The sequence below is a fragment of the Aulonocara sp. 'chitande type north' Nkhata Bay genome, linkage group LG12 (genome assembly GCF_057382095.1).
Source record: "Aulonocara sp. 'chitande type north' Nkhata Bay isolate Kocher_YH1m ecotype deep benthic linkage group LG12, A_spYH_male_GT1.1, whole genome shotgun sequence".
Lineage (NCBI taxonomy): Eukaryota > Metazoa > Chordata > Actinopteri > Cichliformes > Cichlidae > Aulonocara > Aulonocara sp. 'chitande type north' Nkhata Bay.
The window spans coordinates 11,431,267-11,457,723 of record NC_141355.1 but is presented as its reverse complement, the minus strand read 5'-3'; the positions used below and the strand labels follow the sequence as shown (position 1 = coordinate 11,457,723).

At 40.2% G+C, this 26,457-nt stretch overlaps 2 protein-coding genes across 2 annotated transcripts in view; both read left to right on the top strand.

The window, feature by feature from the left end:
* The window catches only part of LOC147316988 (multiple epidermal growth factor-like domains protein 9), a 41,280-nt gene extending 25,426 nt beyond the window's left edge, over window positions 1-15,854 (top strand). Inside the window, exons 3-6 of the mRNA XM_086313547.1 lie at window positions 866-1,005; window positions 5,956-6,105; window positions 13,333-13,602; window positions 13,799-15,854. Coding sequence (XP_086169673.1) covers window positions 866-1,005; window positions 5,956-6,105; window positions 13,333-13,602; window positions 13,799-14,310 — 1,072 coding nt within the window. The 3' untranslated portion in view covers window positions 14,311-15,854. The remainder of the gene's footprint in view (window positions 1-865; window positions 1,006-5,955; window positions 6,106-13,332; window positions 13,603-13,798) is intronic.
* Window positions 15,855-18,198: 2,344 nt separating this feature from the next.
* LOC147316987 (lymphotoxin-alpha-like) lies at window positions 18,199-24,811 on the top strand. Its single transcript, XM_086313546.1, has 4 exons — window positions 18,199-18,574; window positions 21,596-21,620; window positions 21,710-21,769; window positions 22,008-24,811. Exons 1-4 carry the CDS (start codon window positions 18,362-18,364, stop codon window positions 22,415-22,417), a joined length of 708 nt encoding a protein of 235 aa, XP_086169672.1. The 5' UTR covers window positions 18,199-18,361; the 3' UTR covers window positions 22,418-24,811.
* The last annotated feature ends 1,646 nt before the right edge of the window (window positions 24,812-26,457 follow it).

The following is a 26,457-nucleotide window of genomic DNA, read 5'->3' as shown; positions in this document are numbered from 1 at the left end:
TTGTTCTCTTCCAAGGAATTTACCTCCAGTGAGCGGTGGATGAGAGAGAAAAACAAAATCTCTTCTTGACACTCACACTGTATTAATGAGCATTTGCTATTTTTAACACAGCATAATGAGAGCAAAGGTCTGATCTATGAAAGACACATTATCATGTGAAATAACTCAGTTGCGAGTGTGTTATGGCTGAAGAACTCAGATGTAATTGGATTTAAGTTTGCTGGAGGATTCTTGGAGATGTTTTATACAATGAGATTTTCTCAGCTGAAAGCAATCATTCTCAGTTATGTAAAGAAAATGTGGCCAATAAAAGCCTTGATTCTCGATGCTCTGACGTTTCATAACCTGACAGACAAAGATCACAGTATTCTTTAAAACATCTCAAATGTCTGCTGTTAATATTTTTTAAACATAAGAGCTGCTTAAGAGTTGCTTGTTTTCAGCATTCAAGAAATAGAACCGTGAACCTTGATTTATGCTACCTTTGTATGTAATAAATATACATTTGCACAATGTGTATTTTTCATCAAAGGTAACCACTCTCAAAAAAGTGCATGCTGGGAGGTCCACTAATAAGCTACCTTTGTTTGTAATCCGGCTTTATATGCTACTCAGCAGCACCACATAGCTTTGTCCAGTATATAATTACTTTACATGATTTCTTACCACATTTGCCACTAATAAATCACCTCATGTAATTAATCAAGGCGTGGAGGGAAACCTTTTGTTAAAACCAAACACACAGACACACACACAGAGTACCTCATTGACATGCTGCCATGGTGTTATGGTCCACTGAAATGCTTTCTGCGACTGTATTTGATCCACTGGGTATTGATTTTTGTCTTCTGTTCTGCCCCCACAGTTCAGGGACATGTGTGTGCAAATCAGGAGTGTATGGACCGAAGTGTGATGACTGCTACCCGGGTTTCTTCGACTTCAGTAGCACTGGCTGTCGGCCTTGCCAGTGTAACAACCACACCAACTACTGCCATCCGCAGTCCGGTGAGTCAGCTGAGGACAAACGCTGCAGTTCAATGATCTCATTTTCATTGTCACTAAAACCTAACCTATTTTGTTTTGTAATTTTTCATTATTCAGGATTGTCTGAGTCAGCTGTGAAGAGCCACAGTAGCTTAGTTAGTGAAAGCATCTGCCTTGTAAACAGAAAATCCTGCAAATCCGCACAATCTGATTCCAAAATAAGAGCTTTTGTTTAGACAAACTGACTCCAATAAATATTATTTGGAAGCACTTTCCTTTTTGAAGTAATTTGTTATCAGAGACTGATTTTTTTTTTTTTAATCATTTTTCTCAATAAATAAAGTCCAAGAAAACAATCAGCTTCATTTTAGAGGACAACTTTTACTCTCTGCTTTTTATCCTACTTCATTTTACATGGAAACTTCACTTAAAATTATAATCATCATAAAAACAAAATTTTTTTTATGATACCAGTACTGACTACTACTAATAATGACAACAGATAACCTGTATTTGTAAATGGAACTGATATTTATGTATATAAATCTTGTGATGGTTTAACCCCAAATTCATGACATCACTCGTTGGTTTTTGGCTGTCAGAGTGGATTTTCAGAGCCAGTAGTAAACTGTGTTGGAGCAATGTTATTGCTAGCAACTACAATTTCACTCAATAAAGGCGCAGACTTCTTTGGCGGTCTGTAGCATACACCAGCTTGTGTTATTTGTCAGATGATTCAATTGAAACGCTCCAAAAGGCAGCAAACAAGTCCAGCTCAGAGACTCCAGGTAATAGAGTTGAAGCTTAAACACTGATCAGCTACACCTACTAGTTGTAGGGTCAAAGTGTCCTTGAGCAAGGCGAAGACAAGCAAATCCCAAAGTTGACTGTCAGGCAATTTCAGTTGGATGCTTTTGCATTGGGCTTTTTCTTGAGAACCCTGACATGGACAACACCAATCTGTTAGAGCTTGGAATGAAAGAAGCAGCGTTTTCAACATGCACTGTTTTGTTCATTGGCATTGCATAAGAAAGGCAGTGCAAATTGTCCAGTCTTTGCTGATTAAATACTCAAAACTCTTTAAATTCAAATGTTGGATTTGTCCAGGTTACAGTAACACCTTGATCGCATACCCAGAGAACAGTCTAATGCCGAGTTTAATTAATCTTTGGCAGCACAAAACTCCCCCACTTTACTTCCTTGAAGTAAATATTTGCTGTAGTCTGTGGTCTCAGCAACCCGAGAAGCAAGTTAAACACTAGGGTGCAATTCCAGTTCGGTTTGTGTTCTTGAGAGTTTGCACCTTCTTCAAATGTAAAGGAGGATTGCTGCTCGCTTCCCAGCAGTCAGGCCTTGAGACTTAGAAATCACTGGCTAGTGACAACCCCGAAAAGGAGGAACTGCGCAGGGGGCAGTGTGTGTGGGTGGGGCATGTGTGTAGCAGTTTTAGACGGCATATGTCTTTGCATTATAATGCAGGCGCAGATGGAGCTCTTTAGCCTTCACTTGGGCTCAGTGTTCATAGTGCTATGGATTGCCATAGTTCAGGTTTGACAGCTCCCTTTAAAGAGCGATTGTGGCTTCTCCCTAAGGCTGCTCACACAGGAACTCCTTGCACAAATGCAAATTAGGCAGTATCCCAAACACTGTCTCATAAACACATTATTTTCAACCTTAAAAGTATCTAATGCAGGGATAAGTAAACAAGATGATGTTTCACTAGAATCTCTCTCTCTGAACCTTAAAACATACATTCAAATTTCATAATACTTTAACATATTAAATTCTGCTTATAAATTGGTGTCTCTGAACTGAAAACAAGCTGTCGTTGCATTTAGATATTCACTTTTCTGTCTTCTTCTTTAAACAGTAATTTAATCTCTGTGTGGTGATGGCTGAAATCCTGGTTACACAACGATATGGCATAAGCCTGTAGGCAGACTGAGTCACATCTACATAACCTTTGTCAGAGCTCATAGAGGCAAAACAGTTCAAACAAACATCGAAGCTCAACTCCAAACAGCACAATAGTGGTGATTGCCGTCACAGATATTTACAAGAATAACAATGCCTTTAATCTGGGATTCTTTTTCTTAAATAAAGCACTGAAGCAAAGAGTATGTTTTGAAAATTCTTTAAATTTAAAAAAGGTGAAAAATATGCAGTTATGCTAAAGTGAGAATTAGCATGGACATCTCCTTGAATGCAACAACCCACATTAAGTATTTCCAACAAGTGTTTTAAAGCCTGCTTTATATGTTTTCAGTAAAATTTAAATGTTATCTGTAGATAAACATTAAATGAAAATAAAGGTACGAAGGAGAGTAAAGTTGAAAGACAGAGCATGTTGTAGTGAAGAGGTAAATACAACATGCAAATGAACTGGTATTTATGCAGTCCTTCCCTGGTCTCACTGAACATTCAAAACAACTGCACTTTCTTTATGTAGTCTAAAAACTGTATTAATCCCACATCCACACCTATCAGTCATATCTGTCCTAATCATATCTGTCGACATGACTGATCTATTTATATATAAATAAATAAAACTTGTTTCTTGGTTGGTGTGTTAAAGGTGCAGTTGCACAGCCTTTGTAACATTAACATTTTTGCAGAGTGCAAAAATATTTTTTGTTTTTTAAATCATCTACTTCTGAAATGCTTCCTATTTGGGAAAGAAAGTTCTATAGGTGAGCAATAAAGCTGTACCCACCTTTTCAGGCATAGCATCCTAGATTTTATTTAGCTGCCTAAAAGAGACTTGCAGGTATTACAAGGCTGGAAAGTGTCAGGTGTCGCTGTGTGCAGGCAGGAGTAGTGGACCCAAAGTGCAGACTCACGGCAGGCAAAAGTGTATTTCAAAACTCAGCTTTTAATGCTGGATGGCAAAACGTAACAAAAATCCAAATGAACTTACATAAGCAGGCAGCCAGAACACACAGCATAAATGAGGGTAGATCACAACACGGACACAGAGAAACACAGGGCTTAAATACACAGAGGGAGCAATCAGGGAATGGGTAACAGGAGGGAAACACAGCTGGGGCAAATCAGGCCTAACGAGACAAGGGGAAGCGAAACCAGATACATTAACATCAGACATGGACCTTCAAAATAAAACAGGAAACATAACACAGACTGAACTAAAGACCCAGACTCACACGCAGGCACTACAACAGAGGGAACAGAGACGTGGGACCAGGACAGACACAGACACTGACTGGACATGGGGATATCACAGACAGGGGAGACAGCAACTAAGGATGCACAGAGACATAAACCATAAAAGAGAACTCTAACAAAGAAACCCAAGATTAGAAATGATAAATAATATAATAAATTCAAAACCCTGGGTCAACGACCCAGGCATCCTAAAAGAAAGACTAAAACAAGTTCCCCAGTACCTGTATTTTCTACCGGTGTCCTGTTAACCCTGGCATCTATTAGACTGATTTGGATATATTGCAAGCCTAATAAATATAATGCGATTACATTAAAGCAATTGGTCAATCCAGGATTGGTATGTTGTAACAGGCCAGGATGTTACCTTGGAGTTCAATATAACCTCGACATACTTCATCCTGAAGTGAGCTGTGGTTTTTATTGAATGATTAAGTATATATAGTAACATGAAAGTTAAAAATCCATTCCTGTTAACATGCTCAAAGCATTCTAAAAGTATTTCTCTTTGGCCCACCTGGCTGCCTGCATGTAGTGCAAGGTGATTGCTTTGCAATGTGCCAGATTATCTTAAACCTTAAACCAAATTCACCATTTCGCTATTACATTATATTACTTAAAACTCTAAATGGCAATAGGCTAGCCAGTGAGTTCCAATAGCCAGATCACATCCACTGTCTGTCTGTTTGGTAGCTCACAGTTCAGCGATATTAGCATGCTAGTTGGCGTTCAGCAATATTAGCTGCACATTTGGTGAAATTGCAACTGTTACCTTAAGCGGTCTCAGCATAGTTGTTGCTTTGTCCTCACAGCCATTTGATATGTTTTAGAATGTGGTTAAGTATGTCAACCCAAGGAAGCTCTAATAGATTATTTGGCTATTTCCTGATAGACATTAAATGAGGTTCCTGTAAGAGCGAATAATGGTTTGATGGTATGTTTAAAAAAATAGGAATCATGACTCTTACTCCTCACCCTGATGGTAAACAGTGAAAACTATTAAAAAATATGTATTTTTTTGTCTGACCACCAGTCCAGAATCCAAAGACATTTTACTGCTATGTATTAACAAAAACATCAAATACACTCTGCTTCAAGACTTTTTGCGTTGTTTTGCACTAGTAGTTGCTTGTTTATGAAAACCCAAATATAATAAAAGATTTTAGTATGGTTCTGTGTTAATTTTTTGTAATTAACATTTATTGAGATTAAAGAACTCTTTTTAAGGGATACCTGGCCAAGATGCCACCAGCAACTATCTCACAATTACAAAAATTATACAATAAAACACACGCCAAACACACACAAACAAATTAATTAATTAATTTAATATTCAATTAAAATTGAAACCATTTCATGTTTTGGAATTGGCCTGAAGGATTCTTAGTTTTGCTTTAAAGCACTTGATGAAATGAATTCTGTCATTTTCCAGTCATTCTGCACAAAAGCTCTTTTTGCCAAGTTCAGTTCATGCAAGTACAACAGAAAGCAACAAGTAACCTTGTGGACGGAGAAATTACCAGCATGTTGCATTGCAAACAGGGAACATATATAGGAAGGCACCAATCTGAGTATTGCTTTATATTTAAAACTGTATAAATGAGAGTTCCTCCGACTGAGAGTGTAACTCACATTTGTTGAGTGTCTTAAAAAGGTCTTAAAAAACTTTGCTTTAGATTTTTAAAATGTCGTCAGATTACATTGTTATATAACCAACTACTTTCGTTTTCTGTCATAAGCAGATCAAGAAAGAATAACAGCTAATCTTGTGACCTTTGTTCTACCTTTCAGGAGTGTGTCTGAACTGCGAGGGCAACACCCACGGATTGAACTGTGAGAACTGCAAGCCTGGTTTTTACCGCAGTCCTGGAGCTGCCCTGACCGAAGCCTGTGTGCCATGCCCCTGCTCTAACTCCACCTCCAATGGCACCTGTCACACTGGTGAGCACTTGTTCACATGTCAGGCATTTAGCGCTCATCCAATGGCTTGTTGCAGTGATTAAGCAGATCTGGCCTCCTGGCTTTATACTCCATTAATCCTGGGATTTATGACATAAAAACCTGACAGTGATGATGTCTTGGAAAGCATTTTCCACCTTCAAGCTGTTATTGCTGAAAATAACTCGGAATGACATCATGGTGTCTACTGTTGGCTGGTTATACAAACTAAAAAGTGAAATGCAGTCAAAGGGAGATGTAATGAAAAGGAAAGAAGGTGACATCAGAGAAATTATGTAGATAAGCAACCAGCAGCCAAATGTTAGATAACCTAAAAAGCAAACTACATATAATACCACATATACTGCATACATACCTTGTGTTTGTTGGCAGATTTTGAATGGAGTGAAATTAAAATGAGCCTTTCAAGGTCTGGTCCTGTTCCTGGATCTGCCTATTCACAACACCGCATAAAATGTAAAGTATAAAGAGAATCCAGTGATTTGCAATCCACTGTACATTTGAAAGAAAACTATTATTTCAAAGGCAACATATTGAAACTGAGAAAGTTTATTCCAGATATAAACTCATTTTGAATATGATAACAGCAGCATGTTTCTCACTGTGCAGCCACTGCTTTGCACCCTGTAACTGTACCATTAAATACAGTGCTGCTTCACTGCTCAAAGATGAGTCACTCACATTGTCATTTTAGGATTCTTTCAGTCCTTTAAGATATTACATTAGCATGGCTTATTTTTCTGAAATTATAATGATTTCAAAAATTGCTGAACAGTTTGGAAACATACCATCTATGAAAAGTGATAATTCTCTCCCTATTGTTATCTGCTGCTTTTTTCTATATCCAGTCGTGTAATTAACTGATCTTATTATTTGTGTATATTTCACCAAGTGTATTGCAACATTTCTTGAATTTTACTGATATGTGTGTTAAAATGCAGTATTTTTTTAAATGCCAACATGGTTGCAAGTCACAACATTAGATATGTTCTTTTTGTATTATTTTTATTTATATGTGGGATTTAACTGACTTGCAAAAACAACTTTTTTGGAAATTGAGTATCAATTATTTCCTTTGCGCTTTTCTGATAACTTTTCAACTGTAAACCACAGTCTTTTCGACGTTTCCAGACAAAGATCAGCACTCTAGTTCCCACTTCTTTCACCTCAGGCTGCTGCTGCCCTACTTCCACAACCTCCTGGAGGTCTCTGTGGAGCTGACATCTGAGTTGAACTACAGTCTCTATAACATTCTCAGACTACCTCAATTCTTCCTTTAATTTCATCGCAAGGAAGTAGTTAAAAAAAAAAAATGAAGATCAGCATCTGGTCAACAACAATGTTTGAAATGATAAAATGGTGTATCACATGTCCCATATCAATGTGCAATCACCTTCAATTTTCTTGAGTAAAAAAAATCAAAATTTAACATTTGGTGAGTGAGAAACACATAACATAAATAACATATATATGTAATAGAGAAAAAATCATGGACCAAAGATGAGCTTGGCATCAATATGTCAGTAAAGAAAGCCTTTCAATTGCTATTGTTTTGAAGTTTAAAAAACACACCTTTTCAAATTGTTGTAAATAGGTTTAATTGCGTGGGTTCTCTCCGGGTACTCTGGCTTCCTTCCACAGTCCAAAGACATGCAGTTAGTGGGAATAGGTTAACTGGAAACTCTAAATTGCCCATAGGTGCGAATGTGAGGGCAAAGTGTTGTTGGTGTCTATGTGTTAGCCCTGCAACTGGCGACCTGTACAGGGTGTAGCCTGCCTCTCGCCCTAAGACAGCTGGGATAGGCTCCATCCTATGAAAGAACATGCATAGATATACTTCCTTAGATATACTTAAGTTAAGAATCAGCTGAAACTAAAGCAAATGCAAGGCAGACCAGTTTGCATGTGATGAACCTGCAGAATACTGCAGTTTTGAAATGCAGTTATTTAATTTCAAATAAGATACTGTGCTGTCCACCAAACAAGGGAATTTGGCAGTTACCTTCAAATTGCCTGAACTTCATTCCAGGCGTTAAATAAAATATGACCAGGAACCTTGCTACATGTGCTGTGCAAGTGATGAGTCTCTCATGGTGTGAGTTTGTGTGCTTCAGACATCACAGCTCATCCTTGTTGAACTGCACCATAACCCTTTCTGCAAACTGCCTTTGGAGGTTTGCGTTCAGCATTGCATCACTGGCCTCGCTTTCTACTGCTTATTGTCTTCTATCACCTTGCCCTTCCCCCTTTTGGGGCACACAGCTTTGCTACATCTTGATATGCCCTCCACCACTATTGGTGGTGGCCTGCATGGCAACAGCCATGTATAGATGCACTTAGACTGGCGGATCAGGGTTGCCACTGCCAGGGGCCATAGCAGAGGTTACAAAATGTGGGAGGGAGGGGATGGGACATGAACCAGGCAGAGCGTAGCTGGGACGGCATGTTCACAGCTGGGCCATTTCAGCGCCACCCAGGCAGCAGCAGACTGGAGCAGGGGGATGGGCATCATCGTGTCCTCTATTTAGACAGCTTGAAATATGCTTGGGATGGTTCACAGGGTGAGGTGCTCTCATGTTAGTGGTGCACAGCTGTCGAGGATCTCACAGACTCAAGACTAGAACTGGAAAGAGATCAGCCTCCCTGTATAGGTTGCCCCGGCAACAGTGACAAGTGAGAAGATGCCACAATGCAGTATCATGGCTCCACTGTGAGGGGCAGATGCTTCCTAAATGTGCTGATGTGGCCTGTTGCAGTAAATGAATATCCTCTGTACTGACACTCGGAGAGGTGAAATGGAGCATTGCACCAGTTCAGAATGTGGGTCACACATATTAAATCATCCATGTATGATTGTGTCTTTACCCAGTGGTATAGAACAGTCAGGGTATTTCAGTTTATTCTAAGCTTCATCAGATATTTTGACTCATTTGTTTAAATCGTCTTGTGTTATATAATTGTGTATGTGGGACCTGCCTGCCTAACAGTACCACTCAAATGTGTGTATGTGTGTGCTGTTGGAAAGAGGAGTGCTTTGCACTTTTCGCTTGCAAAGCAGCTCCTGTTTCCTTTTGGTTGTATAACCCAGCAGGTGACTGCCTTTAAACCCCCAGCAGAGGTTAAATCAACCTTATCAGATGTGCCTTCCTTAGTTTTGCTGGAAATCAACACAGCCGTGTAACTACAGTAGATGGAGACCAACATCTAGGCCACTGGAAGGCAGCTATCTGTGCTTAAATCATTCAATGCCAACAGCTCTCCTGTGCTGACGACTGGAGAGGGAATGGTCTACTATGCTGCAGTGTCACACACATTATTTATACGAGTTCTCAACTTCTCATAGCCAAATTGTGTGCCTTCACCCCCTGCTCAATGACCCAGTTTTTGCTGTTCAGTTTTACACATCAAATCAAAGCTCGAACAGTAAGGTTTAGTAGCTCAGGTATCAGTGAGATTTATCCCACTGCAGAATCAGATTGCGTCAAAGAAATAAAAAGAACATTTAAGAACCAAACTGATGGTTCTTTTCTTTACTTATTTTCCACCACCAACATGTTGACACACACACTTTTCAACAAGTTTCAGAGCAGAACTTTGAGCAGTGCAGAACTAAGTTCTGTCAGAAGAAAATCAGTGGCTCCTAGTTTTGGAGCACACATTCTGTGGTTCTGTGCCAGAAACCAGTCTTTGTTATAAGAAAGTTGGAACCTGTTATTCTTTGGACAGCAACAGTGTTTTGATGAGAAGAGCAATCTGGGAACCAGTAAAATGGAACTGCAGGCTTGTCAGCTTGTGTTGAAAAGGGGAAAACAATGGGACCGTTTGCCATATTGTTCATGTTGCAAAAACTTTTTACCTATATTGGTGGAATATTCACTACTAACCTGTCTAACCCCTTTAGATTGAAGTAAATGTTTGCTATATGATGTGTTAAAAACTCCCCTCTACCAGGTAAATAACACAATCCTCCAATCCCCACCATCTTGATGTTGTGTTTTGTCTGTTGCACACGCATGTGTGTAAAAGTAATTTTGCAGGCTTGGTCAGTTACATCAGATACACAAAGAGAAGTTGAAAATGGGCCAAAAAAGACTCCAAGGTAATCACCTCAATGTTCTACTGTAGAAACATGTAGAAATAGAAATAGAAACACTACTATTCTGGAAGACTGCACATCCCTGTTGTCTGTTGAAGTTCAGGGCTGGGGTCAGCGTGCACTGGGCTTGAGCATCAGTCTCCGTTCTTGGCTAGCTTTACATTAGCACACATTAGCTTGTGCATATGCTCTCAAAGAGACAAAGCTTTGTTAGCAGCATAATGTATTGTGATGCAATTCAGTCACTTAAATTAGTTTAATTATAACTTAGACCAGAGTTGTTCCAGAGTTGGACAAGCAGTGGCTGAGAAGGAGCAACGCTGCTCCTTAGTTTTTAATGGCGCCAATTAAGATGCCTCAGGATGACCACTGGTCTTACTATGAATTCTTCAGTGATAGTTACCTATGTTGTTCTCATATTCTCTTGGACTGACTGAAATAACTCTCTGACAGATTGTTGAAAGTTTGCAAATACTTGCTGTTTAATTTATAAATGCAAACAGATTGCCAACATGTTGTCATCAGTCTGTATGAGTCTCTCAATAAGCACAACTCGAGGGGATTCAAGTTCAATTTCAGACTGATTGCAGACTTGACTGATTTTTGTCTTATGGCAATTATGGCGGTTTTTACTGGCAGCGTTGTATTATGGGCAGAAATCTGTGCCATCAGAAACTGAATTTGAATTAGTCTAATTTGAAATTGAATTTATGGTTTGAAAATGTCACAGATTTCTGCCCATATTATATGCTTGATGTCATTTTGCAGCCAAAAAGATAACTGACATGAGATAACTTTTATTAATTAAAAAAGATACTGGAAAGGTTTGACTTTGACAATTTGTAGTTGACAAAAGGTAATAAATTGCAATACTAAGCATATCACTAAATGTTCAAAATCACAATACCACATTTTGAATGAATTATTGTGATAATTTTGTGTCATGGGGATGATTCCCACCTCTAAGTCATATGGCAAAAATCCTCCTACTGCAGACAGATTAACCCTTTAAAAGCAAAGGCTGGTTAGCCAAACACTGGAGCCCTTTGGGCAGTGTAACACATACTTAGCTTAAAATAATATTACTTGTAATTAAAATCTAAAACTGAATACTTATTACAAAATAAGAATTCTAATCATTTGGCAGATAAGAAATTTATCCAATTCAGACTTGATTTACTTGTTCAAATAAGGCGTTGATCATTTGGTTTGATTAATCATCAAGGCTGCCACCATGTTTACTTCAGAATCAGAATCGTGTTTATTGGCCATGTATATGTGCAGACACAATCAAGGAATTTGGTTCCGGTAGATGGTGACTCTCAAGCACAGCAATGTAAATCACACACACACACACACACACACACACACACACACACACACACACACACACACACACACACACACACACGTGTCGATATATATACATTATACATGCATACACATACATACACAAAGCTGTGTAAACCAACTATAAATAACCAATCTAAACTTATATACATAGTATACAGGATGACAGAAATTAAATGAGGTGGAATGAATACTACAGAATGCACATAAAGTGCAGTTGCAGTCTGGCAGTGGGAGCAGTGCGACAGGTCAACCGTTTAGAAGGGAGATGGCAAGGGGAAAGAAACTGCTCCTATGTCAGATGGTCCTGGTCTGCAGGCTTCTGTGCCGTCTGCCAGAGGGCAGCAGGTCAAAAAGTATGTGTCCAGGGTGTGAGGGGTCTGTGATGATTTTCCCTGACCATTTTCTGGTTCTTGAGAGGTACAGGTCCTGGATGGAGGGCAGGGAGACGCCGATGATCCTTTCTGCTGCCCGTACAGTCCGCTGCAGTCTGCTCCTGTCCTGTTTAGTGGCTGCACCATACCAGACTGTGACTGCAGTGTAGAACTGGATTAGCAGCTCCTATGGAAGACTGTACTTCCCCAGTTGTCTCAGGAAGTACATCCTCTGCTGGGTCTTTTTGAGGATGGAGTTGATGTTGGTCTCCCACTTCATGTCCTGGGAGATGGTGGTACCCAGGAACTTGAAGATCTTCACTGTCGACACAGGGCTGTCTGATATGGTGAGGGGGAGCAGAGTTGAGGGATGTCTCCTGAAGTCCACTGTCATCTCTACAGTCTTAAGAGCGTTCAGCTCCAGGTTGTGCTGACTGCACCAGAGTACCTCAACTTCCTGCCGGTATGCAGACTCATCACCATCCTGAATGAGGCCAATGACGGTGGTGTCTTGGTGACACAACGCTGTTGAAGGGAGTGCACTTCAGTACTGCAGTCTCTGTTTGACGTGCCAGAAGATGTCATGTGACCAGTGGCTCAAGGCTAGGAGAAAGCTGACATTTGACATGCACTTGTTGCAGATGAACAGTGTTCATGTAAATTCTGGTTGAATACAAGCTATTACTGAGCTTTAAACAAATCACTGTTGTTGTTTTTTAACCCAGAATTAAAAAAAAAAAAAAACACTAAAAAAATGTAAAACCTTTTCAGAGTACTTCATAGTGGGCCTGGCTGAGGCATAAGCACTCTGTGTTTTCACTGAGTTGCACAGGACAAACAGGGAAAATCACACCCTCCTCTGGAGATATGACACAACATGGTTCTCTCACATCCATATACTGTCAGCTTGAGCCACCTAGTGGCCCGACAATAGCTGTTTCATTTCGGGCTGTATAATATAACACAAGATCATACATGTTCAGAGGGTTCTTCAGAAAACACAACATAATATTGCTAGTCATCATTACAGCTAGATTTTAGAACCTCTGCTTGTAATATATGTGACAGACTGATGGCAGGGTGCAAACTGCTTCTCACCCTGTGGCAGCTGGGATAAACTCCTGGTAAAGCAGAAGAAATAAGATGGATGTATGTTAATGATATAGCGATCAAAGTTGAGACTAAAGAATGTGTTTTGATGTGGGTTTTTTTTTTTTATATGTGTTTAACATTCTTTTTGTCCCTGCAGTAAGTGTAATCTAGCAAATGCTCATATTTAACATGAGTAAACTTAAATCTCAAACAAAGCTCAGATCATGCTTGTGTACTTGAAAGTCATAAATAGCAGTGATCAGCAGCTGATGTGCAACTTCCTCTGTTCCTGTACAGATCAAAGTGGCTCTCCAGTATGTGACCAGTGCCTTCCCCAGTACAGCAAACCACACTGTGTTGAGTGCAGTGCTGGTTTCTACAAATCAGCTAGGATTTGTGTTCCATGTGACTGCAATGGAAATGCAGACCCTCTGGGCCCGCCCCAGCTCTGTCACCCTGACACTGGCCACTGCCTCCGCTGCATCAACGGCACTACTGGGACGCAGTGCCAGCTTTGTGCTCCCGGCTTCATAGGGGACAACCGCAAACTTAACTGCACCCATCCGAGTAAGTCCAAAACACACTGCTGGGTTGAAGATGATTACAAACGAGCATTATATAGAACTACAAACCATGCAAAGCTACTTAAGTGAAGGAATAAAAATAATGGGTTAAAATTTGGAAGAAAAGGTCTGCTGTAGTCTCAAATGTTTAAAAATAAAATCTGAAATGATTAAATACTTGAAATGCTTTTTCTCCTCAGCTCCCCGAATTATTCCCACACCAGAAGCTACAGCAAAGCACCCCACATCCTCCTCCACCACAATAACCACCAGCACTACTTTGATGTCTCCCAGAGCAAGAGGGATCCCAGCCTTCACATCAAGCAGCAACACCAGTACCACACTAAGCACCTCCTCCACCACCCAGGCTCTGCTGACCAGTCTAAGCAGCCCCACTGACAACACCACAGCTGCCCTGACAGAGGTCACCTGGACTCAGTTCAACGTCATCGTTCTGGCTGTCATCATCCTGGTGGTGCTGCTACTGCTGGGCTTTGTCGGAGGCGTGTACACCTACAGGGAGTACCAGAACCGCAAGCTCAACGCCCCCTTCTGGACCATTGAACTGAAAGAGGACAACATCAGCTTCAGCAGCTACCACGACAGCATCCCCAACGCTGACGTGTCAGGCCTGCTGGAGGATGAGGCTAATGAAGTAGCGCCCAATGGCCAGCTGGCACTCACCACGCAGGGAAACTGCTACAAAGCTTAGCTCTCCATCCATTTCCAAAGCAGTCACCTAGATTTACAGATGACATAAAGCTGCTGGAAAACACCAAATCCAAAGCTCCTTCATGTTTGACAGTTTGTCATTATACTGCTCATCTGCAGCATTTACAGCACCTGGCAACCTGATAGAGAGTTCAAAGTAAAGAGTTTCCACTTTTTCGTGCGATTTCGGGTGGAATGGGTGATCAGTGAAACGGGGTCCAAAGAAACCAGTTTAAGTCTTGCCTGCAGAGGGCACTGCTGGGGAGATTAATGAGGGCCGGTGAGAGGCTGGTGAAAGTATGCACCTGTTGGCTGAAACAATGGTTCTGGAACCAGTCAGAGGACTTCCAGGAGCTTAACATTTCAGATATTTTTAAAATGAATTTGTGACTGTTTAAGTTATAACTGAATCACTTGGTATGGTGATTTCAATCTGAGACGATGATTGTTATTTAATGAATTTGTATTCTGTTCTTATTTATTGGTTGGGAGAAATGCTGCACATGTATGCTGTGTTTATTCATGGTGTTTTATCTTATGTGCTGTCAAATGGTACTTTGAACTGGCTGATATGTTTTCATGTATAGTTGGTGTGTTTTGGAGAGAGAGGGAGAGAGAGTTGTAGAAGGAAACAAAGTCTGTTAGCACACGCGTCTTAGTGACCTCATCTTTTGTTCATAGCTTTCTCACTTTTGTTAAAGTGTGCCAGCTCACCTAAAACATCTAAGAGGAGTGTTTTGTTTAAAGAAACTGCAACTGGTATTTACAGACTGCTTTCTTCTGGCAGTATGGTGAGACAGTGACACATACTCGGATTGTGTAAAAGGCCATAATCTTATAATCTAATCTGCTCTTTGCTGCCTTCCTCAGCAAAAGTTGAACAAACCATTTCAATAAGTGCTTCTCATTCTTAGATAGGGTGAGTACTGTGACTCAGATGATAGAGAGTTTAAAAACATAAACAGTATTGTCTTGTTGATACTGTTGTGTAGTGAAACCAACCTGCAGATGTTTAAAAAAACCCACACACATCCTGTTCTCACCTACAATCAAATTGCATCATCTCAAGCAGTGAGTTGCTGTAATATTGATGCAATTTCCACCTGATCCCAGACAGGACCCCACGTTTTCTGTGTGAATATAGCTACCATTGGGTGGGTGTGCTTCTTTTTACCATGGTGAATGAGTAAAGCTAATTATGAAACCAACTCCTCAGGTACTGGCTCTTTCCCTAATGTGATCTCTGTAAATATTATTATTGTACAGATGAATGTGAATAGTAGCACTATTATTGTACAGGTAGAATACCGTGTGGACACTGTCACTCAACAAGCTCCCAACCTTTCACTTCCCAGAGCGTGATGTGGCGGTCGACCTGCGGCTTTTTGTATTTTGATTTCTTATTCTCAGTTGACTTTGCCATACACGCAGCTACAGAACTCAAATGCACCCACAACTCATAACAAAGAATTTTAAAAAAAGAGCAGTGTAAATAATACCTCACAGTCAGAGCCCAACTCTCAAATAAAAACGGGTTTAACTGTTGTTTATGTCTGTTGCACATCTCTTTATCACATTTTAACAATTCCCTCCTGAGACATAAAAAAGACTTGTCTCAATTCATTTAAAAAGTACAGAAATATACTCACATGTTAGCTGTTTAAAATTTACACTGCAAGCAGGGTTTTTTAAGCCTTTTATTTTCCACTGTGCAAATTAAAAAAATTAAAACATTCAGTTTACATCCTGTACGCAACACACAAAAGTTTATATATGATAAAAGGGAATTGTTATCAAAAGGTATCCGGTGACATTCTGAAAAATGTAACATTATTCCTTTCCCTTGATTAAAAAAAAGTCAGTTTCTGTTCAGTTAATTTCAGTTATTTAAACTGCTACATTGCATAAACCAAAGTACGTGGGAAATTCCAAGAAAATATTCCAAGTTCTACTGGACAGCTGAGATTTCATATTGGCTCTGATGATGCAAAATCCTGTTTGTTAAGTTGAAGGTGATTGCAAGGAATCATTCCTTTCGAAGAATGCAAAACATTTACTGTTCACCGAAACAATCAAAGGAAGTCACAATTACAAAGATGAGTGAAGAGGAACTTGATTTACTCACAGATTGTTTCTAGGTAACTAATGCCCTAATTACTGCAGGCTGACTGCTGCTAACCAGTTGACATACTCTCTTAAATTCTTTTTCAAAGTCTTTTTCAACTGCAGGCTACTTAAAATTGCTTAACATTGCCAACTTACTCAGATCAGTAATCTACAACACTTCATTGATTGATATATTATCAGCTTCTGTTTTCATAGCACTCTGAATTTTTTGTCTATGTAAGCAACTAATGCTGCAGCAGCATTTATTTTATATAACATTATGAGAAATTTGTCGTAATGTCATGTGACATTGAATAATGTCACATGACATAGGGCACATGAATAATGGAGGACAGATTAAATGCCAGTATGACTACAAACTGCAAATAAATGAGAACGATAGGAGGTGCAGTGTAATAGACTGTGTGTCACTTGGGTGCTCTTAGAATCTCATCTCCGCTTTTCACAGATGATGTTGCAGGAATGGGAATCAGCACCAAGTCTTAGGCCGTGGTCCCTACCCTCAACTATGGTCACAAGCTTTCGGTAGTGACCGAAAGAACGAGATCGCAGATACAAGCAAAATACAAGAAATTATCTTTCTCCCAGGAGTGGCTGGTGTCTCCCTTATAGATAGGGTACAGAGCTCAGCCATTCATAAAGGGCTCAGGGTAGAGCCTTAACTCCTCCACATCAAAAGGAGAGAGTTGAGGTGTTTCGGGCATCTGACAAGGATGCCTCCTGGGCAAGGTGTTACTAGCATGTCCCAATAGGAGCAGGTCCTAAGGCAGACTCAGGACATGCTGGAAAGATTATATCTCTCAGCTGGCCTGGGCATGCCTTGGTGTTCCCCTGCACAAGCTGGAGGAGATGGCCAAGGAGAAGAGGGTCTAGGCTTCTCTGCTGAGGCAGCTGCCCCCATGAACCAGCCCTGCATAAGTGGGAAAAAATTAATGTCGCTTGCAAAGCAGCTCCGGTTTCCTTTTGGTTGTATAACCCAGCAGGCGACTGCCTTTAAACCCCCAGCAGAGGTTAAATCAACCTTATCAGATGTGACCTACTGATCGGAAGGTTGGTGGTTCGATCCCTGGCTCCTCCAGTCTGCATGCCAAGTATCTTTGGGCAAGATACTAACCCCAAGTTGCTCTCTGATGCATCCATCGGAGTGTGGATGTTGTTAGAAAAGCACTCAGTTTAGTGTCAGTGCTTGTGAGTTTGGGAGAATGTGGCATGTTGTATACAGCGCTTTGAGTACTCCGGGAGAGTAGAAAAGTGCTATATAAGAATCAGTCCATTTATCTGTAGTTATCGTTCAGCTTGTTTTACTGTAAAGGTTTTTTTCTTTTCTTTTTTTGCAGAAACTGATTCAATGCATTCATAACTATGTGTTTTATACTAGATGTTGTTTTTCCACTCACAAGCTACACCATCCTCTAGTTCTTTGGAAAATGTGTAAACCTACTACAGCATACCACTAATTATTTATTTATTATGTCTAGACTACACGGACGTGATTACAGCTAGTCTGCAAATTACATCTGGACAAAGGGGCAGATAACAGCTAGCAGAGTGCTGACGTTCATTCGAAAACACTGTCAGTGTCCTCACAAGCAGCTGAAAAACAAAGTCTAGCCAATGGTCATTAATGGGACTGTCATTCACAGCGTGTTCAACAGGAGGTGAGTTTTTATGGTCGTGGTTTTATATTATAATCAATCCCTCTCCTAGCATTCGTGCTTTGGTTCCACTAAAAACCAAACTAGCCAACGTATTTCACGGTGTTAGAGAAAAGCCAGCCCCCAAAAAGAGGAAGTTCGTGCTTGATACTCGATACCCGGTGAAACTCATTTAAAGCGAGACTTGCAACAACGTGGGCGACACCACGCTAATAAATGGAGATGGAGTATGGGAGCCAGCGGCTAATCCGGGAATAGCAAAGCAGAGGCATGGAGGAAGACAAATGGGGTTTTGAAGTAGGGGAGGAGGCAGTACTTCAAAGCCCGAACACCTCTCTTCAGTTACTGTCGCCGAACGAGACACGAAACAGGCGAATGGCTAAGCTTTTAGCCTTGGTGCTGGTTCTGGTGCTTGCAGGAGTTCTGCCTTTACTAATCACGATTTTACTCCGAAGTCAAAGGCATGCACCGCCGGGCAGCCAGGTAACATATACCCGACACACTCTTAAGATTTTCCGTTTAGAGCTGCTGCTGCTGAAATATTATTTTAACACTGCTTTAAAAAAATCAAAAAGAGAGGAGAATAGTTTAGCGCATATTAAACAATGTAATCTATTATAAACGCAGCTAACTCATACGCCTTTAAATCCTCGGCTGATGCGTTCAAGATATGTTCTACTCTTTATGTTTCCAAGCCAGCCGGGTCAAAGTTTATTCCCTCATGCAATGTTTTGATAAACTTGGCTACAGCATTAGCCAAAGCGCGTTGGCGGCGTACTTTCCACGAAATTATTCGCACTTGTGAGTCGTGGGCACACTGAATCCAAGCACGCGCGGTAGCTCGACACACACGCACACGGCCAGCAAAACAGAGCGCACGTGCCCAAATGTTGTTACCGCGCAGCTGTAGTTTGGAGTGCTTAGTTACAGAAACGCAGTGTTGCCAACTTAACGACTTTGTCGCTATATTTAGCGAGTTTTCAGACCCCTTAGCGACTGTTGGGAAGTTCGCTAAAAAAAAAAAGACGTGAAAGCGCGTATCGCTTTTACTCTCAACAAGCAGCGGGTGCTGTAACGCAGTCAGTTCTTCTTTTACTCTTCTGCTGTTTTGTGGATCACAAGGTTTAAAGCTACTTATAAACACACACACAAAGTAACTCCACCAGAGTGCCTATTTCGGGTCACTTTCACCGGTCCAAGCCCGGGTAAAGGAGTAGGGTTGGAATTGTGACATTTAAAAAAAACAAAAAAAAAACAATAATTGCTAAAAGAAATTTAATTTGTAGTTCTAAATAAACTCTAAATGCATTTAGGACGTTTTTACTCACTTTATGTCTCTTCCACGATGTTATTTCTCTCTCCAACAACATAGGTTACAATTGGATTAGCATGACCAATTATGCAAAATTAGGCGATGGCGTCATTTAGCGACTTCTAGGACAGCCAATAGCGATTTTCCTTACTGAGGAGTTGGCAACACTGCAGAAACGTACTTGCTTAAAAATGCTGAAACCTTAAAAACGGCCTCTGTAAAAGACACCGAGGAAGAACCCAACCTATCATCTGTGTTAGTTTCGTTGCCTAGGAAAAGGTCCCACAGGACACTGCACTAACCGCTTTTTAGGCTACGTTCAAACTGCAGGCGAAAGCGCATCAAATCCGACTTTTTTGACTATGCGACCCATATCCGATCATGGTATGACAGTGTGAACAGCACAAATCCGATATTTTCAAATCCGACCTGGGTCGCTTTCGTATGTGGTACTGAATCCGACACACATCTGATGTTTTAGAAAGCGACTGCTGTTTGAATGGTTATGTCGCATTAAACCAGCTTTTTACGTCACTGACACAAGACAGACACCAATTATCAGCGTCGGAGAAGCGCCCGAGAAAACATGGTGAACGCTTCCTGGCCATCCAGTGAAACTGTTGGGAAGACAACGTTGGAGAAACGTGAACATTTTATTTGTACTGTATAATCTGCAGATTCTGACAGAAATCTGCAACTATCCTTTGAAGCGCCGCTCCTCTCTAAAACGGCAACAAGGATAATTATTAGGCCATATGAAAATAACAAAATAACTTTATAACTTAAAGCAAAATTGGGAAACGTAAAGTCAGAAACAAATCTTTATATCAAGGCCATCAGTCAAACACTACTGGGTCTAAACAGAGCGCGTTGTGTGTGACGACTTCTTTTGCGCATGCGTGGCGCTTTGAGGGTTCACACTAGAGCGCGTTTGCTGTCACATTTTATTTGTAGTGTGAACAAGCAGACAAAAAAAATCTGATTTGATAAAAAAATCGGAATTGAGCTTTAAGACCTGCAGTGTGAACGTAGCCTTAGAGGGATGAACTCCAAAATAAGGGATCTGTGATTCAGGAAATTATGGCCGGCGAGTTCATTTTATGACCACAGTGACCGGTGTTATGCCACAAAGTGATTTCCGGTATTTGCTATAAAAAAAAACTGATTGTGGGTATTTAAACTGTTATAAGTGACCTATTGGTATATACTCTGTCTAAAGAGCTTGGAAAGAAAAACGTCTGGACCTTCACAGACATATATACTCTGTCAAAAACATGTCAAACGCATTTCTCGTGAATTATATCAAGTCCTTTTCAGCCAGAAAGAACATTCTTATCACAAAGTGGAAGCCACAATCAGTTTTTGGCAAAGAGGATTTTGCATATCTTTTATTTATTTAAAATGAACAAAAAAGTAATTTCAAGAGAGATCTGGCCAAGAGGCGAACAGAACTTGAAACAAATATAACATCACAGTTCTAAAAGAATATTTTATGTGACTGAAAAGGACTAGATTGTTTACAGGTACAATAATGCAGCATCATAAAGATGCTGATAAAGATACTTGGTCATTTTTTTACATAAAGCCTTCCTGGATTGTTTTCACTGCTGTCTTTTTACCAATAAAGTGCTTGGTAAGTAAAGATATTATTTATTATTTAGAAAAATAATTGCTGAAATAGAACACAGAAACATCGGAAATCACTTTTTGTCAGATGATCGCTTTTTGGCACAATACTAAAAACTGTGTGGTCCTCAAACAAACGAGGTCATAATATTTCAGTAACTCTGAACCACAGAGTCAGTGAAGCGTCCAAAAACATTTAAAGACATTCATGTCAATGCTGTTTTTGAAACATGCTTCCTGCAGTAAAACAGTTGTATAATGTATATTAAAAACAAACCCTCAGATTTGGAGAGTGTCTCTCTATCTTTTAGTCCCAAACCATTATTTAACCAGGAAGCGAAACTTTTGAAATTGATTGAATATTCCCTAAATGTTCTAACATAGCTCATTTACCAGGCACCTATAGTTTGAGTGTTCCTGTGGTTATTGTTTCTAATATACATAAACAGTGTTCTGCTATCACACTTTGGTGAAAATAGTGTAGGGTAGATTCATTGGCATCGAGTTACATCATATTTTTGGTCATTCTAATAAAGTATGCTAAGACTTTGTCTGTTTCCTTACAGCCAACCACGCCACCCGACCTGTCAGGTAAATGTTAATACTGTGTTAGCATGAAGTTAAAACAGAAACGCCATCACCACATTTCAAACAATCTCTTTTTTCAATCTGTGTTGTAGTCAACAAACTAGAAACTTCAAGACATCAAAACTTGGTTAATCCAGCTGCCATGCTAACAGGTAAAGTTAAAAATGATGTGTGTGTGTGTCTTTATCTTATGCTTATTTAAGTTTTTTTTTCATTAACCACACTTTGTATGGAGCTTATCATAAAAAAAAAAGGTTCTGTGCCTAAATTATTTACACATGACTCTGCAAGAAGTCATTCACTTTTACTTAAGTTTGAAGCTAGCTATAAATTATAGACAAGTAGAAACATGAGTAACCTTAGTTTTTTTTTTTTTTTTTTCTTCTTTAGCTCCTGTAGGGAATAACACGAATGGGCAGTACCTTCAATGGGCACATGACATCGGAAATGCTTACTGTCACGGCGGCTTCAGCTACTCCAATGGGGATCTTGTGGTGCCCAGAGATGGCTTGTACAGTGTCTACCTGCAGATCACTTATAGTGGTTTAGTGTGTCCTGTCCATAAAAAACTGATGAACAAGGTGTTGCATAGTTCAGAAGAATACAGAAATGATATGACTCTCCTCTCATCGATCCACACAATGAGCTGCAGCGAAGATGTCTGGAGTAAATCCCTCTATACAGCTGGCTTCTTTTTCCTGAAAGCAAAAGACAAACTACGTGTGATGTCATCACATCCAGATTATATTACCAAGGCAGAATACGAAGTGTTCTTTGGCGCTGTGCTTTTTCCTCACTAATATCTATATCACATATATCAAGATTGTTCGAATCCGATCTTGAGGATGGTTTTTAGCCTCTTCTCCAGGAAAATCAGTGTATTTTATGGTTTCCCCTTTACTCTTTTTGCTCATGAAACATATGCAGCTACCGATTGATTAACAGCAGTGAGAAGCTATTGAACAAGCTATGACAGTGGGTTAATTTCACCCTATGCAAGTTATAAGCTGCATTGTTTTTTACTCATTAACGACAGCTCACTTTACATACTGCCTCCTAAACTGGTTTCCTGGTATAAAATATATATGTCCTTGACAGCACATGACTCGTATAACTGCAAAACTCATCAATTATAGCCTTCTTCTTATTTTATATGTGTGGAATTAAAATATATGGGCGATTATGGCTCAAGAGTTGGGAGTTCGCCTTGTAATCGGAAGGTTGCCGGTTCGAGCCCTGGCTTGGACAGTCTCTGTCGTTGTGTCCTTGGGCAAGACACCCGTTGCCTACTGGTGGTGGTCAGAGGGCCCGGAGGCGCCAGTGTCCGGCAGCCTCGCCTCTGTCAGTGCGCCCCAGGGTGGCTCTGGCTACAATGTAGCTTGCCATCACCAGTGTGTGAATGTGTGTGTGAATGGGTAGATGACTGGTTGTGTAAAGCGCTTTGGGGTCCTTAGGGACTAGTAAAGCGCTATACATATACAGGCCATTTACCATTTTTATATATTTTGCCATTGTGATAATTGTTGGTGATGGTCCCTTTTTAAAGTGTCTTGAAATATTTTCTCAAGTTCGGTTTAAATTTCTCAAAGTCGAGCAGTCTCAAGGTCTATAAAAGCAAAAGAGCCAAAGACATGACAAAGTGTGAACTTTATGTTGAAATAGAGACACTGCTCAGAAGTTTTCGGAAGACGGTGAATCATTAGCCCATAATTTCCAGCCACACATATACTGTTACCATCATGACTGTATTTATTTACGGTCACAACTAAGGACTTAAAAGTGAGTCAGTTCTCATAGATCTCTAGTTCAAAGTCCTACACTCTACAGCATTTAAACATTATGTTTACAGCATTTTACTGAAATAGTTTTGGTCTCTGTAGCTAATTCCTCTCTTAATTTTTCTATAACGCTCTCATTTAAATTGTATCGAGATTTAAAAGTTACACTGAAGGCCACTTTGCCTAAATTGGAGGCTGATACTTTAAGCTGTAAGGCTCCATCTCAGCTAACTAAAAACGAGATTATATTGGCTCAAAGGACACCAGTGGAAAGTTAATTGGCCACGTGGTGAATGATGCAGGAAACAAAAAAAGAGTGGAAGCATTAGCTGAAATATGAATTTTTTGTACAGTTGTAGATACAGTTGTGCTGTGGTATTCTGATTAAATGCAGCACTGGTTGCTTAGTGTCCAGTCCTGTAGTCATTGTAACATGTTTGTAGTAGTCTAAACCTGTGATGCTCTCATCAGGTAATAAAGCTTTAAAGGGGTGATAAAAGCATCTCAGTGCCAGACAACTTTTATTGTGTTTTGATATGATTGTTTAAAAGATTTAGCACAGCAGTTTGTCGGTATGAACACTGTGCATCGTTGGTGCCAGTGTTTTAACGCTGACGGTGAGAGAATTTCTCAGACTCATATACTCACAGTTTATTGACGTGTAATAGGAAGCATGTGCAATTTTGGGAGGAACGCTTAAATCACTGCACTACCTGCAGGTGTGACTCGAAATGTTTGAGGGATGCTGGAAGACTCAGTTGTAGAGTTAGTGATGGATTACGTTGTATACCATAGTATTTATATGTGGTAGAATGTAACTATTGTTTGTTGTTTTTTCCACGGGATTCATTGTAAACTGATGAAAACATATATGTGGAACTTTTCACTTTATACTTTTAACCTACGAGTTGCTGCTGTGTGCTCATATACACTTATTTAACAAGCCTAGAAATGTGTGTTTGTATTTAATTATTTAATTCATTGCTTGCAGGGAATTCTATACTTGGTGGTATATAAATCAGCATTTGCTACAATGAAAGAAATTACGTAATTTGTAAACTTGTATTTTTGTGCGAGTTGTGGGAATAGTTTCTAAAATCAAAGTTTATGCCAAGACACGATTTCCCGTTTTTTGGTGATCATTACAGATTTGTTTCACTTTCTGACCTTATATGTAAGACATTTTCTCATATTTCAAATGTTTCATGTCCAAAATCAGAGGCTCAGTTTGTGGGAACCATTTGTCTCCACAAATAACGGTTCTGTGCCTGCATCTGTCAATGGGTGGAAAGTTTTAGTTTTCACTTTATCCTTTCTCCTGATGGATGGTTTCTTTGGTAAAAGGGAGTGTTTTTGTTGCATCCTCACATCTCTGTAAGATGACCTAATGTTATGTTATTAAAGCAGTTGTCCATAGTGTTTGCTTTCCCAGTTACAAGCAGAATATTTTTGTAAGACTGCTCCCTTGAGGCACTGTTCCTGGGGATTCCTGGCAAGACATATCCACTTAGTCATTGCAGTGAATCACAAGTGGAAACTTTTTCTGTTTTTGTGCTCCACTGAAGACAAAGCTTTCCTTCAACCAGGAACGTTTTCTAAAGATATTCAGGAATATCTTTACACACAGACAGTTTGGCAAGTGATTTACATCAGCACTCAATATTAAGGAAATGTTTGCATGAAAGGGGCTACATAGTCTGGAACAATGCTTGGTAGGTGGTACGTGGCAGAATCCACATGGATGATGTAAAAGAAAATGTTATTCAGGCCAGGTCACCTTCTTCCATTGCTCTGAGGTCCTGTTATGTTACTCACATGCCCACTATACCCTTTCAGTGAGGGACCGGGCTCAGCACAGGCACCCTGACTGGTCCTTGAATTAAAGCTCAAGGACCAGTGTTTTATAAAACATCTTGGTAGAAGCAAAGCAAAAGTAAAAAAAGATAAATTCTAATTTTGTTCTCATCTGTGGGGAGAGAGAGGCAGGGCTGTGCAGAGAGGTTTAAAGGGGCGGGTGCTCAAAGTTAAAAAGGGGCACATTGAACCAGGCTGAATAACAACAACACACATTCACCAAGAATCTAATATGGGCAACAAGGCAAAGCAAACATAGCCGATGTTCTACCTGATGGGTACAATGTTGCTGTTGAGGGGTTGCTGTGGATAGTGCTGGAGGGCAGGGCTGTGTTGATCTGAGACTGTAAACATTAAAAAGTCCACAGGAGAGATGGTAGCTGATTAAACAAGTGTCATGAGATAATAACAAAATGCAAAGATTGGTGACAGCGCTTGGAACCATAAGGCAACAAAAACTGTGAGAAATAATTTTTTTTATTATTATTAATCCTTTATTTATCCAGGTAAAAAATCTCATTGAGATTAAAAATCTCATTTCCAAGAGAGACCTGGCATCATAGCAACAAAAGTCACATACCACATAGGTATATAACATTTAAAACAAATACAATATCCCATACAAACATTTGTACAATTTAGGCTCTGCCTGTGAATCACTCTTTGCTTCTCTTCTTCCTTCCATCCCATCATTTCATATATCACTCTCCACTTGCTGTCTATCTGAGAACAAGGCACAACTTGCTATTGCAATAAACTATAATCTAATTATCCACACCTAACAACTCTTGCACTTAATCTATAATAAAATGATGACAGAAAAATGTTATAGCACTGCCTTTAGTAGCCTCACACAGCTCCTGCTGTCATGGTCTCCGTGCCTGCCCGGTCGGCCCCACAAGGCTACAATTGCTGTTGCTGTTTTCTCCCTCTCTGCCTGGGCGGAGCTCACTGTGGGCTCCCGCCCTTGGCCCACACACACACCTGACAACACTCACCCATCATCACCGGGAGCACTATTTGAGGCTGGAACACAGATCCTCTCGTCGCTGGATGATTGTACCCCTAACGTTAGTGTTCTCACAGCTCTTGTGCTTCATATCCGTGACTTGTGATTTGTTGGTGACCTGCCTTCTCGTCTGCTTCAGATCTCTCCCCCCCCCCCCCCGGACCTGCGACCTCCCTGCTACGGGAAAGTGTGTGAGTGT